The sequence below is a fragment of the Callithrix jacchus genome, chromosome 2 (assembly GCF_049354715.1).
Source record: "Callithrix jacchus isolate 240 chromosome 2, calJac240_pri, whole genome shotgun sequence".
In the NCBI taxonomy this organism is placed as follows: Eukaryota; Metazoa; Chordata; class Mammalia; order Primates; family Cebidae; genus Callithrix; species Callithrix jacchus.
The window spans coordinates 101,288,612-101,302,127 of record NC_133503.1 but is presented as its reverse complement, the minus strand read 5'-3'; the positions used below and the strand labels follow the sequence as shown (position 1 = coordinate 101,302,127).

General features: G+C 42.7%; 1 protein-coding gene and 1 pseudogene across 13 annotated transcripts in view; both read left to right on the top strand.

The window, feature by feature from the left end:
* The window catches only part of FER (FER tyrosine kinase), a 530,899-nt gene that overhangs the window by 42,562 nt on the left and 474,821 nt on the right, over nt 1-13,516 (top strand). For 8 of the 13 annotated variants that reach the window (XR_013532179.1, XR_013532180.1, XR_001910187.4 and 5 more), the window contains exon 3: nt 9,492-9,758. The exons of 1 other annotated variant lie outside the window; for it this stretch is intronic. Coding sequence is in view for 9 of the 12 variants with exons in the window: in XM_017969753.4 (XP_017825242.1) it covers nt 9,552-9,758 (207 nt within the window). In the remaining 3 variants the exon portion in view is untranslated. Of the gene's footprint in view, nt 1-7,968; nt 8,236-9,491; nt 9,759-13,516 lie in introns of all 13 variants that reach the window. 4 more of the 13 variants (XM_078365066.1, XM_078365064.1, XM_078365067.1 and 1 more) reach the window with 2 other exon arrangements.
* On the top strand, nt 42-1,721 carry LOC108590600 (small ribosomal subunit protein RACK1 pseudogene; annotated as a pseudogene).

Here is a 13,516-nt window from a genome sequence, read left to right as displayed (position 1 = left end):
AGATACTTTATAATTGTTGAAGCATTTTTATGATGATTGTTTTAAAATTATCGTCAGATCATTTCAACATCTGATTTATCTAGGTGTTTGCATGGGTTGATTGTCTTTTCTCACTCAAGTTATGATTTTTCTTAGTTCTTGGTATGACAGGTGATTTACATTTGAAACTTAGATATTTTTTCTAATATGTTGAGAGATTCTGAGGGCTAGTTCAACCTTTTATTTTCACAGGCTGTCATCCTGTTTAGGTGTTATCATGCAAGTCTTAGCCTGTATTTTTTGGGGTTGTGATTCCAATGATAGTTTAATTTTGAGTCTGCACTGCTGTTTTGGTTGGCTTCTTGTATCTGGTTGGCACTAGGGCTCCCACTCGTCTCTGCAGGTGCTGCTTGAGGGAGTAGGAGATTCTTTCTTATGCTGAGTTAGTATATATCTATTGCTGGGGAAGGGATGGGCTGGGATTTCCTTACCATGCTCTCTGCTACTCAGTTGTCTCTGGACAAGGGAGGAGAGTCTTGGATATGTGGAGAACAAGAGACTTCCTGAGATTGGCTATCTAGCAAAACTGGGTTCGGCTTGCCGGTTCTGACTAGCCTGTTCTGATGTCTCTGGGTAGAGAAGGAGATCCTGAGACTTGTGAAACCGAGATTCTTGACTGGGCTGCTTGTGGAGACAGACATTTCTGACCAGGCTGTCTCTCTTCTGGTTCTTCCTGCTTGCCTTTGTTTCTCTTGATGGAAAAGGGGAATCTTGACTTGCTATCACTGTGACTGAGCAGCTTACCCTTTGTGGCACCCTCAGGGCCCCAATGGCTGGATAACCCCGATTGCTGCTACTCCATAGTTCTTGAACATGATCCTGTCTGCCTCTCAAGACAGGAGCATCATTATGTAGCAACTGAGCAGGGAAGATACCAACTATGGCATCCTACAACATGCTTTGCAAGGTCACTCCCACTTTTTTAGTGACATGTTCATCTCCTTAGATGGCCAGATTGCCCTCTCAGGCTCCTTGGCTGGAACGCTGTGCCTCTGGGATCTCACAGTGGACATCACCATGAGATGATTTGTGGGCCGTACCAAGGGCATGCTGAAAGTGGCCTCCCCTGACAACCAGCAGATTATCTGTGGATTGTGAGCTAAAACCATCAAGTTATGTATCAGATACACTGTTTAGTATGAGAGCCAGAGATTGCGTATCTTGTGTTCGCTTCTCGCCTAATAGCAGCAACCCTATCACTATCTCCTATAGCTGGGACAAGCTGGTGAAGTTATGCAGTCTGGCTAACTGCAAGCTGAAGACTAACCACACTGGCCATAGGTTATCTGAACACTGTGACTGTCTCCAGTTGGATTCCCCTGTGCATCTGGAGGCAAAGATGGCCAGGCCATGCTGTGGGATCTCAATGAAGGCAAGCACCTTTATATGCTGATGGTGGGAGCTTCATCATCAACACCCTGTGCTTCAGCTGCAACTGCTGCTGGCTCTGTGCTGCTATGGGCCCCAGCATCAATATCTGGGACTTAGTGGTCAATATCATCATAGGTGAACTGAAGCAAGAAGTTATCAGTACTGGCAGCATGGCAGAATGCCCTGGTGTACCTGCCTGGCCTGGTCTGTTGATGGTCAGATTGTTTGCTGGCTACACAGACAACCTGGTGTGAGTGTGTCAAATGACATGGGCACCTGCTAGAAGTTTGTGGCAGAGCTTTAGAAATTAAAAAACAGAAAAACTGGAAAAAAAAGTGGGGAGTCTCAGGTCTCACAGGGAAGGAGAGTGTTTCCCCTAGCTATTTTTTGTTGTTGTTGTTGAGGTTCCTAATTAATCTTTCCTGCTGGTGGTGTCTGGCTTTCTCAGTATTGTCAGAAGGACACCTATTCTATTCTGGGAGGAATAACTTATGTGGGCTGCCTTCTGCTACTAGGTAGTGGCTGAGAGAAACCATGTGTGGGTGGTCTTCTTCACTTAGGTGAGGTAGGCATAAGATATCCTGCCTCTGTGTTGTTCTTCTAGTTGTAGGGTTTCAAAAGAGTTTGCTGCCTTCTTTCCACCTTCCAGAGTTCTTTGGTTATCACTTGCATTATCTGTTTATATTTGTAGTTAATGGGGAGGAATGGGAAAAATGGTCTATGCCATCTTGTCTGGACCGCAAGCTGGGTTTTCCTTCTAATTTCCATTTCTGTGGCATGTGAGTGTGGAGGTAAACGAGTGGAGAAATACTGGCTGGGATTGAGTTTGGCATTGTTGGAGGCCCGGAGATTTATTCACATTTAAAAGAGTTCATCCTGTACTCCTGGACTTAAATTTCACTTACAAGTTCATCACAAAGCTCTGGAAAATTGTAATTCAGTGCTGTCCTCCCTGTGTTTTCTAAATCCCTACCCTATCTTTAGATATTTGCTTGACTTTCCCTAGTTTAGTCTATTAACTCTGCCTGCTTCTTTTCATATTGGAGTATCTATTGTGAATTCTCAGGATTTTGTTAACTTTTCTTTGCCAGAATATCTTCTGGTTGGGGTAGTATTGGACTCACTAAAACTATGGTGTGAAACTTATAGCATAAGGTCATACTCCTTTATTTGTTGGTGATATGTTTAAATTTTTGTTTTTTCTTAAAATTTTTTTTTCACTGTTCTCAGTAGAGCTTTTGAAGTATAGCTTGATGATGAGATTTTTGCAGTTTTTACATTTTCCTTTGACTTTTGACATTGCTAATGATGGCAGCGGCAACCCATCTGGAGCAACTGCTGTGGGATGCCAACTGTGTGTGAGGAAGTGTGGCCAGGGCTGCACCAGCTGGGGCTGTGCACTCTGCAGAGCTAGCAGGGGCTGGGAACAGGCGGGAGCCTTGTGCTCCTGGGTGCATCTGCTGCTGTCTGACTGTGGCTCTGGACCCAAGCATCCCTGCACTCTCGGGGCCCAGGAAGCCCCCTGGCCCTGCAGGTTTAAAAGTGCCTGCTCTCACTCCTTGATCTCTTCTTGCTCCTGGCCCCGCTCTACGGTGGAGCAAAGTTGTGGTCAAGCCCAGGCACTGTTGCAACCCGGCCAGGTATGTGTGTGCTTGGTGGTGCTGACATGCCAGCCCCTTGCTACTGTGGCCCCCTCTAGACTTTAGGTACTGATGAGCATGGGAGGGGGTGCCACAGGGGCTGAGGATGGCTTTGGACTGGCCTGCAGGCACCTCTTGGCACAGACAGTTTGGGTGATATGGATGGCTTGTTAAAGGCAGACAGGTTCCTAGGCAGAAAGTGGTGGGTCCCCGGTAAAACCTCACCATGGGCCAGGGATGGCCTGAAGCCTGGGTGCTGGGCTCTCAGTTCCAGTTGATGTCTGTGCCCGAGTGAGAACTTCATTGACAACCATTTAGCTAATTGGATGGTGCTTTTTCCAGGCCCACTTGTGGCTGTCCATGGACCAATTAGTATGCAGTTCTTTGATTCTGAGCACATAAAAACCCCAGGCTTAGCCAGACTCACACACTTATCCAGATGACCTGCTTGCAGAAAAGAGCTACTCACTACAGGTCTCTTTTACTGAGAGCTGGATGCTCGTCAGGACAAATTGCCTGTGGAAGGAGCTACCCACTACAGGTCTTCTACCTGCTGAGAGTTGGGCACACATTAGGACAACCTGCCTAAAGAAAGGACCTATTGGCCTCCTGAGAGCTATTTTGTTGCTCAATGAAGCTCCTCTCTGCCTCACTCATTCCCCAGTTGTCTGCATATTTCATTATTTCTGGACAAGGGACAAGAACTTGGGACCTACTAGTGGTGGGACTAAAAGAGTTATAACACAAACACGGTGAAAACATGCTCCCTGATTGTCACATTGTGTGTGATGACAAAGAGAGAAAAGCTGTGGCACTTCTAGGATCCCAGACTTGGAACCCCCTGAGCCAGGACTATTACACTCTGTAACACCTATTTTGGGACTCTGTGGTTCCTGGTGTCTCTGAGCTTTCTGGTGCCATCACGTCCTACCTGTCCAGACGCTACAGAAGCCACCTGTGGTACGTGTGGTCCAGGTTCAGTCTCGCACAGAGCTGGTGCCTGGAGCTGCCTGTCCTGTTGCAGCTGGTGCGCCTGGCTATGTGCAGTAGATGTATCTTGCACTTGCTTGCTCACAAACCCCTTGCTGCTCCATGCCTGGCTCACCCTTGGCAGGTGTGGGATCCAGGCCAGTAGTGTGAGCTGAGTGCAGCCTGCTGGGCCAAGTGGATGGAATGAGCTCAGCTGGCACAAGCAAAACCCAAGTCAAGGCAGCACTGGCCACAGAGGTTTCTGGCTGGCAAAGCAATACCCAAAGGATCCTGTGACAGAGGTATCTTTTTTTTCCTCCTGACATCTGTGACTCTGCCAGGCCCCTGTTATATTTTTGCTTACTTAATTTCTATCCTTTGGTTGGCTTCTCCTTCTTTCAATCTTGGAGGAGGCTTGAAAGTACCTGCTCTTACTCCCTGGACTCATGGGTTTTGTCCTTGACTCTCTGCTTTTCTGTCAGCATTCAGTTTGTTGGTTTCATCAGTCACCTTTAAGTAATTGACTCTCAAATTTGGATTTTTATCCTTAGTATTTTACCTACAGGTAAAATTTCCAGCTGAAATGAATATAGTTTACTCAAAGTAGCTCTGTATTCTTGTTCTTTCATTTCTTTTTTTTTTTTTGAGACGGAGTTTCGCTCTTGTTACCCAGACTGGAGTGCAATGGTGCGATCTCAGCTCACTGCAACCTCTGCCTCCTGGGTTCAGGCAATTCTCCTGCCTTAGCCTCCTGAGTAGCTGGGATCACAGGCATGCGCCACCATGCCCAGCTAATTTTTTATATTTTTAGTAGAGACAGGGTTTCACCATGTTGACCAGGTTGGTCTCGATCTCTTGACCTCATGATCCACCCGCCTCGGCCTCCCAAAGTGCTGGGATTACAGGCTTGAGCCACTGCGCCTGGCCCCTGTTCTTTCATTTCTGTTGATACTGTCATGATTTTTTATTTCTAAAGCCTTAAAAATCACATTGAATTGTCTCTTTCGTTCACTAAATCCATTCATTAGATTAAGAATCTTTCATTTTAATTCTCATTGACAGTGTCAATTTTAGATCTTCATTTCTCAAGCTATATTGCTATAATGGGTTCTTATGTCCCATTAGCTGCCAAATCAAAATTTATCTTTGTGTCTCTGTCTTTTTATTGAACTATAACATACGTACATGTACAAATCAAGTGCTCAGCTTGATGAATTTCATAAACTCAACATACTTGCTTAACTAGCACCAACAAATTAATCTTTTTAAACTGTTGTGTTCATGATCTTGGTTTTCAAAAATTGTAACCTTGTGCTGACACAAATTAATTCATGGAGTTTGGGCTTATTAGTTTCTTGAGCAGAGGACTAGCAGAAGATAATTTGGCATGCCATCTTTCACTACTTGTCACATAGAGTTTGATTTTGGAGACATTTGGTTTTTTTTTTACTATACCTCATACTCACTGTTTTTTTTTTTTGCCCTATACTGCTCTATTTCCTGAACTACATTTCCCATTTGACTTTTTGTAGTCTAAATCATGGTCACTATTTCAGTCCTAATTTATATATTGCCATTTCTAAGAAATTTTCTGGGTGATTCCAATTTTAATTAATTTGCAGTAATATTTGCAACAACAACAACAAAAACCCAGGAGATATCTGAAATATCTACCAACAGGAATTTTCCTTTTTTTCTTTTAAAGACAGTGTCTCACTCTGTTGCTCAGGTTGGAGTGCAGTGGCATGATCTTGGCTCACTGCAACCTCTGCTTTCCAGGTTCAAGTGATTTTTGAGATGGAGCTTCACTCTTGTTGCCCAGGCTGAAGAGCAATGGCATGATCTTGGCTCACTATGACCTCTGCCTCCCGGGTTCAAGCAGTTCTCCTGCCTCAGCCTCCTAAGTAGCTAAGATTACAGGAACCTGCCACTATGCCTGCCTAATTTTTGTATTTTTAATAGAGATGGGATTTCGCCATTTTGGCCAGGTTGGTCTCGAACTCCTGACCTCAGATGATCCATCCACCTTGGTCTCCTAAAGTGCTGGGATTACAGGTGTTGAGCCACTGTGCCTGCCCCCCCGCCCCCAGCATTTTTTCTAGGATAAATGTGGTGTTGATGCAGTTCTTCAGCTTTTGTTTGTCTGGGAACATCTTTATTTCTTTTTTCTGCTTAAAGGATATTTTTACCAGATATGCTATTCTCGGGTGAAAGCTTTTTTTTTTTCCCTTCAGCACTTTGAATATTTTATGCCACTCTCTCCTGCCGTGTAAGATTTCCACTGAAAAGGCTACTGCCACACATATGGGATCTCCATTGGATGTTATTTGTTTCTTTTCTCTTGCTGCTTTTAAGATCCTTTCTTTATTCTTGACCTTTGGGTGTTTGATTATGAAATGCCTTGAGATAGTCTTTAGGTTAAATCTGCTTGTATCTTTCTCTAGGTTTGGAAAGTTCTCCGTTATTATCTCTTTGAATAAACTTACTACCCCAATCTCTTTCTGTACCTCCTTTTTAATTCTAATTACTCTTAGATTTGCCTTTCTTTGGCTGGGCATGGTGGTTCATGCCTATAATCCCAGCACTTTGGAAAGCCAAGGTGGGAAAATTGCTTGCACATAAGAGTTTGACTGCAGCCTGAGCAACAAAGTGTGACCCCCTTCTCTACAAAAAAAAAAAAAATTAAGATTAGCTGAGTGTGATGACATATACTTGTAGTCCCAGCTACTCGGGAGGCTGAGAAGAGGATCTCTTGAGCCCAGGAGGTTGAGGCTACAGTGAGTTGTGATTGTGCCACTGTACTCCAGCCTGGGTCACAGAGAGACTGTGTCTGGGGGTGGCGGCGGGGGAAGAAGATTTGCCCTTTTGAGGTTATTTTATAGTTCTTTTAGGCATGGTTTATTCTCTTTTATTCTTTTTTTCCCTCTGACTGGTATTTTTAAATAGCCTGTCTTCAAGCTGACTAATTCTTCTTCTGTTTCATCTATTCTGATATTAAGAGACACTGATGCATTCTTCAGTAAGTCAGTTGCATTTTTCAACTATAGAATTTGTGCTTCATTCTTTTTATTTATTTCAATCTCGGTTAAATTTATCTAGATAGAATTCTAAATTCCAGCTCTTTGTTATCTTGAATTTCTTTGAGTTTTTTTTAAACAGCTGTTTTGAATTCTCTGTGTGAAAGGTCCCGAATCGTTCAGGCCAGGCTTGGTTCCTGGTGCCTTACTTAGTTTGCGCATGGAGGTCCTGTTTCCTTGGATGGTCTTGAATCTCGTGGATGTTTGTCAGAGTCTGTCCATTCAACAGTAGTCTTCAATTCTGTGCTTTATTTCTACCTGTCATTCTTGGGAAAGCTTTCCAGGTAATTCAAGGTACTTGGATGTTGTGATCTAAGCTGTATCTGCATTAGGGGCCACTCCAAGCCCAGTAACACTATGATTCATACAGACTTGTAGCGGTACTGCCTTTGTCGTCCTGGGTAAGATCTGAAAGGATTCTCTGCATTACCAGGCAGAAATTCTTGTTCTCTTTTGTTACTTTCTCCCAAACAAAATGAGTCTCTCTCTCTGTTTTGACTCACCTGGAGCTAGGGGTGGGGTGAAACAGTCACTGTGTTGCTACCAGTACTGGAACTGCACTGGGTCAGACCCGAAGCCAGCATAGCACTGGGTCATGCCCAAGGCCTGCTGTAATTGCTGACTCCTGCTTATGTTTGCTCAAGGCCCTAGAGCTTTCTAATCAACAGGTAGAGAAGTCAGCCAGGCTTGTGTTCTTTCCTCAAGGGCAGTGAGTTTCTACAGGCTCCAGGTGGGTCCAGAGATGCTGTCTGTTAGCCAGGGAGTGGAGTCAAAACCTTAGAAATCTACCTGGTGCCCTGTTCTACCATGGCCAAACTGGCACTCAAGCTACAAGACAAAGTCTTTCCTGCTCTTCTCTCTCCTTTCCACAGGTAGAAGAGCCTCTCTCCCTGGCCACCACCACCACAGGCCCACAGGAAGCACTGCCAGGCTACTGCTGATGTTGACGTAGGGGTCAAGGTTTCTTCAGTCAGACTGTGGTGAATGCTGCCAGGCCTGGGACTTAACCTGCAGGGCAGTAGGCCCTTATCTGGCCAAGAGCAGGTCTAGAAGTAACGTCCAAGAGGCAAGGCCTGGAATTGGGCTGTGAGAATGTGGTTGATACTCTACCCTACTGTGTTCGAGCTGGTACCTAACGTGTAAGACAAAGTACCCTTTACCTTTCTCTTCATTTTTCTCAAGCAGAAGTCTCTCACCATAGCCACTACAGCTGGGAATGTGTGGGTTTCACCTGAGGTTATCATGTCTGAGTCTGACCCAGGGCCCACAGTGTACTACCTGGGTATCACTGGTGGTTATTCAGGGATCAGAGGCTCTTAAGTCAGCAGGTGCTGAAGCCTACCTACTAGGACTGGGTCCTGTCTTTTAAGGCAGCAGGCTTTTTTTGGGCCCAGGTTATGTTTAGAAATGTCATTCAGGAGGTAGGGCCTGTAATGGAGGTATAATGACTCTGCCAGTGCCCTGTACTACTGTGGCTGAGCTGGTATCCAAGAGGCAAGACAACATTCTCTTTACTCTTTGTCTCGTCTCCTCAAGCAGAAGGATGGAGTCACTTTGGTTGCTGCAAGCTATGCTGGCTGGGGTGCAGAAGGGGTGTTGCAAGCCCTCCTGTAGTCTCCCTCTCTCATGTGTCTCTAGGTTGCTGAAACTCAAGTTCTGACTGCTGGTATGGCCAATTGCCCTCTGGCTATGGCTGGTCTAAATGCTTCCTTCCTGGGTGGGCATTGGCTGAGTTCATCCTGGTTTTGCTTTCTGCTGTGACAGGGCAGCAGTGAGTTTATTGCAGAGTCCCACAATCTTGGTGCTCTCTCTCTCTCCTCCAAACATACTCTGTGTACCATGTGACCACTCCCAGGGAATGGGAGAGGACTGGTCTTGATGATTCAAGACTGTGTTTTCTACCCTTTTCAGTACCTCTTTCAGCAATAGGAAGTTAAACCTCGTACTCTGATTTCTCAGCTGATTTCTGGTTCTTATGAAGGTGATTTTTGGGTGTGTAAATAGTTGTTAAATTAGGTGTTCCTGCAGGCAGGGGGGCGGGGGCACAATTGGTGGAGGCTTTTAGTCATTTATTTTAGTAGTGTTTTTGTTGCATTACATAGGATTTTCTTCATATAAGATGATATAATTTGCAAATTAAGATAGTTTTACTTCATCCTTTCCAATCTGAATGCTCCTTTTATTTCATTTATTTCATTATAATGGCTAAGACCTCAGTGTAATGTTGAAGCCACAATAGAGTGGACCTCCTCATCTTGTTTCTGATCTTTGGAAGAAAGTATTCAGTTGTGATTTTTTTTTTTTTACCCCAAAGAAGAATCTATCATAACTTTTTTTTTTTGAGGACAAATTTCCTTTTTATTTAAGAGTTTTTCTCTTCTGTTTGCATACACAGATATGTGCTGATTAGAAGGCTCGCTTGTGCAGTGTGGAGGATAACCAGTGCCTTACAAAAATGGGGTTTGGGAGTGACCTGAAGAATTCACATGAAGCAGTGTTAAAATTGCAAGACTGTGAATTACGGTTACTGGAAACAGTAAAGAAATTTATGGCCCTGAGAATAAAAAGTGACAAAGAATATGCATCTACTTTACAGAACCTTTGTAATCAAGTTGATAAGGAAAGTACTGTCCAAATGAATTATGTCAGCAATATGTCCAAGGTAAGAAGAATATTTTCATCATTTGTTATTTATAGCATCATAATTGTCCTTAAAATGCAGTAGATCATAGTATTGAATGAGCATACTCAAGTCAGCATTCTAAAGCAGTGATTCCACAATTTTATAGACTATGAGAATCTCACGGAGAAGTTTTTAAAAATTATAAAGTTTGAGATTGCCGGGCATGTTGGCTCACATCTGTAATCCTAGCACTTTGGAAGGCTGAGGCGGGAATGTCACTTTAGCCCAGGAGTTTGAGACCAGCCTGGGAAACGTGGTGAAATCTTGTCTCTACAAAAAAATACAAAAATTAGCTGGGCATGGTAACATGTGCCAGAAGTCCTAGCTATTTGGGAGGTTGAGGTGGGAGGATTGCTTGCGCCTGTTCAGTCAAGGCTGCAGTGAGCTACGGGTGACAGAGCGAGACCCTGTCTCAAAAACCAAACCAAAACAAAAAATTGGTGGCTGTATCTCTCTAATATTCTGACTTAATGGGTCAGGTTTGAGAACCATTGTTACACATTTTGATTTATTAACTCTTTTGGTTTTGGGTCATTTGAACCCTGCTATTTTTCCCTTTTGCACAAACTTTAGTTATAGACCACTCCCTGAATTCTTCTGGGAGTGTTGTGAATCATATGGAATATTTTAGCGTGTAGTTGTTATTTGCTATCATTTCAGTACAAAAATATTAGTATATTGTCGAGTTAGTCACTTTTAAAACATCTATTGGATGAATAATGAATTTTTAATCCAAGATTATTCTACCATATAAAAATAAGGGCCAGAATTGTACTGTTAATTGTTCTTTGAAAACATTGAAGAAGAAATATTAAACTCTAATAGTTCTTGGATTCTTGCTTTGTTACTTCCAATGTCTTAATTTAATATCATATTTCACTATATTTATTCTAAGTTAAAAATAAATCTTTTTTACTTTAGAATATTAAATTAATTTTCTTTCACTTTTGGGTCTTAGGATTTGAGTAAATTTTAGAGGAAAACTGTTACCCGTGGAGAATGCATATATAGTGTTTGATTTGTGATTTTGTTAAAAGCCCACTTGACTGGGCCGGGTGGCTCACACCTGTAATCCCAGTACTTTTGGAGGCCTAGGTGGGTGGATCACTTGAGGTCAGGAGTTCAAAACCAGCCTGGCCATCATGGTGAAATCCCACCTCTACTAAAAATACAAAAATTAGCCAGGCATGGTGGCACACACCTGTAATCCCAATTACTCGGGAAGCTGAGGCAGAAGAATTGCATGAACCCAGAAGGCAGAGGTTGAAGTGAGCCAAGATTGCACCACTACAGTCCAGCCTAGGTGACAGAGCGAGAATCCACCTAAAACAAACAAAAAGAGGGGTCGCTAATGTTCATATCTTTAACTTCCTTTCTGGGCCAGTCTCTGGTTTGAAGGTAGAGCTGCCAGGATGGCCACAAAAAATACAAGACACCATTTAAATTTGCATGCAGTATTTAGGACAAACATACATTAAAAATTATTTGTTATTTATCTGAAATTTGAATCTAACTGGATATTCTTTATTTTATTTGCCTCGTTATCTGTGGGTATAAGCCTGCCATTATGTTAATGGGAATAGATAGGGAAAGTACTTTTGATATTTTAAGAGTCACATTTCATTCAGTCTTCTTGTTTTTGGTAAGCTGCTCGGTGTCTCTGATTCCAAAGGCTTTCTGCTTCATATATCCCTCTCGTTTTCTTTTCTTTTCTTTTTTTTTTTTTTTGAGATGTAGTCTTACTCTCTCATTCAGTCTGGAGTACAGTGGTGCAATCTTGGCTCACTACAGCCTCCACCCCTGGGTTCAGGCGATTCTTGTATCTCAGACTCTCAAGTAGCTGGGATTACAAGCAGGGTACCACTACACCTGGCTAATTTTTGTATTTTTAGTACAGATGGGGTTTCACCATGTAGACTAGGCTGGTCTTGAACTCCTAACCTGAAATGATCTACATGCCTCGGCCTCCCAAAGTGCTGGTATTACAGGTGTGAGCAACTGTGCCTGGCCTACCAACAGGAATTTTTGATGAGAAAAGATTTAAAAAAATTGTCACAATGCATTCAGAAGCAAAAGTGATATTTTTTCCAAGTTACAGAATGAACTGATCCACAATATGAAATAGTTTTTTAAAAAATGTAAAATATTAGTTGGGTGCAATGGCAGGCGCCTGTAGCACCAGCTACTTGGAAGGCTGAGGGGAGGATTGCTTGAGGCTAAGAGTGAGCCACTGTACCTGGTCTCCTGCTTCTTATGTAGACTTGGAATCAATCCCTCTGTTTTAGCATGCTCTTCTCTTCCTCCATTTGTCCCAGCTGTCTCCAGTTCCTGAGCTTTACTGGAGTCATCTGACCTCATAAATCTTGACCTCCCTTTTGCAGGACACTTAACGTTTTCACTTCTCCTCATGTGCTAATTAGTTACCACTTACCTGCTTTTCATTTTCTTATGTTCTGTTGACATGTCTTATTTACCATTGTCTCATAGTTTCTATTTTCTTTGTTATTAATTTATACATTAAATTATCAGTTGAACGATGAGTGGGAACTCACAGAAAATCAAGGAGTATGTTAGCTTTTCCTCCTTTTTTTTTGTTTTACGATCTTGCTCTGGCATCGAGACTGGAGTGCAGTAGTGTAGTCATGGCTCTTTGCAGCCTTGACCTCCCAGGCTCAAGCAATCCTTCCACCTTTGCCTTCTGAGGAGCTGGGACTGTAGGCATGTGCCACCATGCCTGGCTAATTTTATTTTTTATTTTGTAGAAACGGGATCTTCGTATGTTGCCCAGGCTAACCTTGAACTTCTGGGGTTAAGAAATCCTCCTGCCTTGGCCTCCAAAGGCTCTGGAATTACAGGCATGAGCCACTGTGCCCAGCCATTATTTCCTCTTAACACAGGAAAATTATCATTTATTCCAACTATAAGTAAAGTCAAATTTATAATTTTTTAAAGAGGATTGTGCTTCTGTTATATATTAAAAAATCTTTGCCTGACACAAAGTTAAAGTTTGCCTATATTGTCATCTGGAAATTATATCATTTTAAGTTTTGTGTTTAGGTCTATAATTTATTTTTGGTTAATTTTTTTTTTTTTTGAGACAGAGTTTCGCTCTTGTTACCCAGGCTGTGGTGCAATGGTGTGATCTCGCCCCCTGGGTTCGGGCGATTCTCCTGCCTCAGCCTCCTGAGTAGCTGGGATTACAGGCACGCACCACCATGCCCAGCTAATTTTTTATATTTTTAGTAGAGACGGGGTTTCACCATGTTGACCAGGATTGTCTCGCTTTCTTGACCTCGTTATCCACCCGCCTCGGCCTCCCAAAGTGCTGGGATTACAGGCATGAGCCACCGCGCCCGGCCTATTTTTTGTTAATTTTTATATATATGGCAAGCTATGGATTGAAGTTTATTTATTTATATTTTTGCTTTATGATATCCATTTGTTCTAACACCATTTGTTGAATGTACTAAATTTTCTCCGTTTAATTGCCTTGGATCTTTGTTTAAAATCAGTTGACCATAATGTGAGTCTATTTCTGTACTCTTTATTCTGTTTCATTCAGATTTTTGTCTGTCATGACACCAGTAAAATATTTGATTATACGTAATAATGTCAAAGTCAAGTAGTGTATAGTAGTCATCCCTTATTTATGGGGGATATGTTCTAAGATCTCTAGTAGATGCCTGCCTGAAGCTGTGAATAGTACTGAACATCCATTGTTGTCAATCAGAATATGC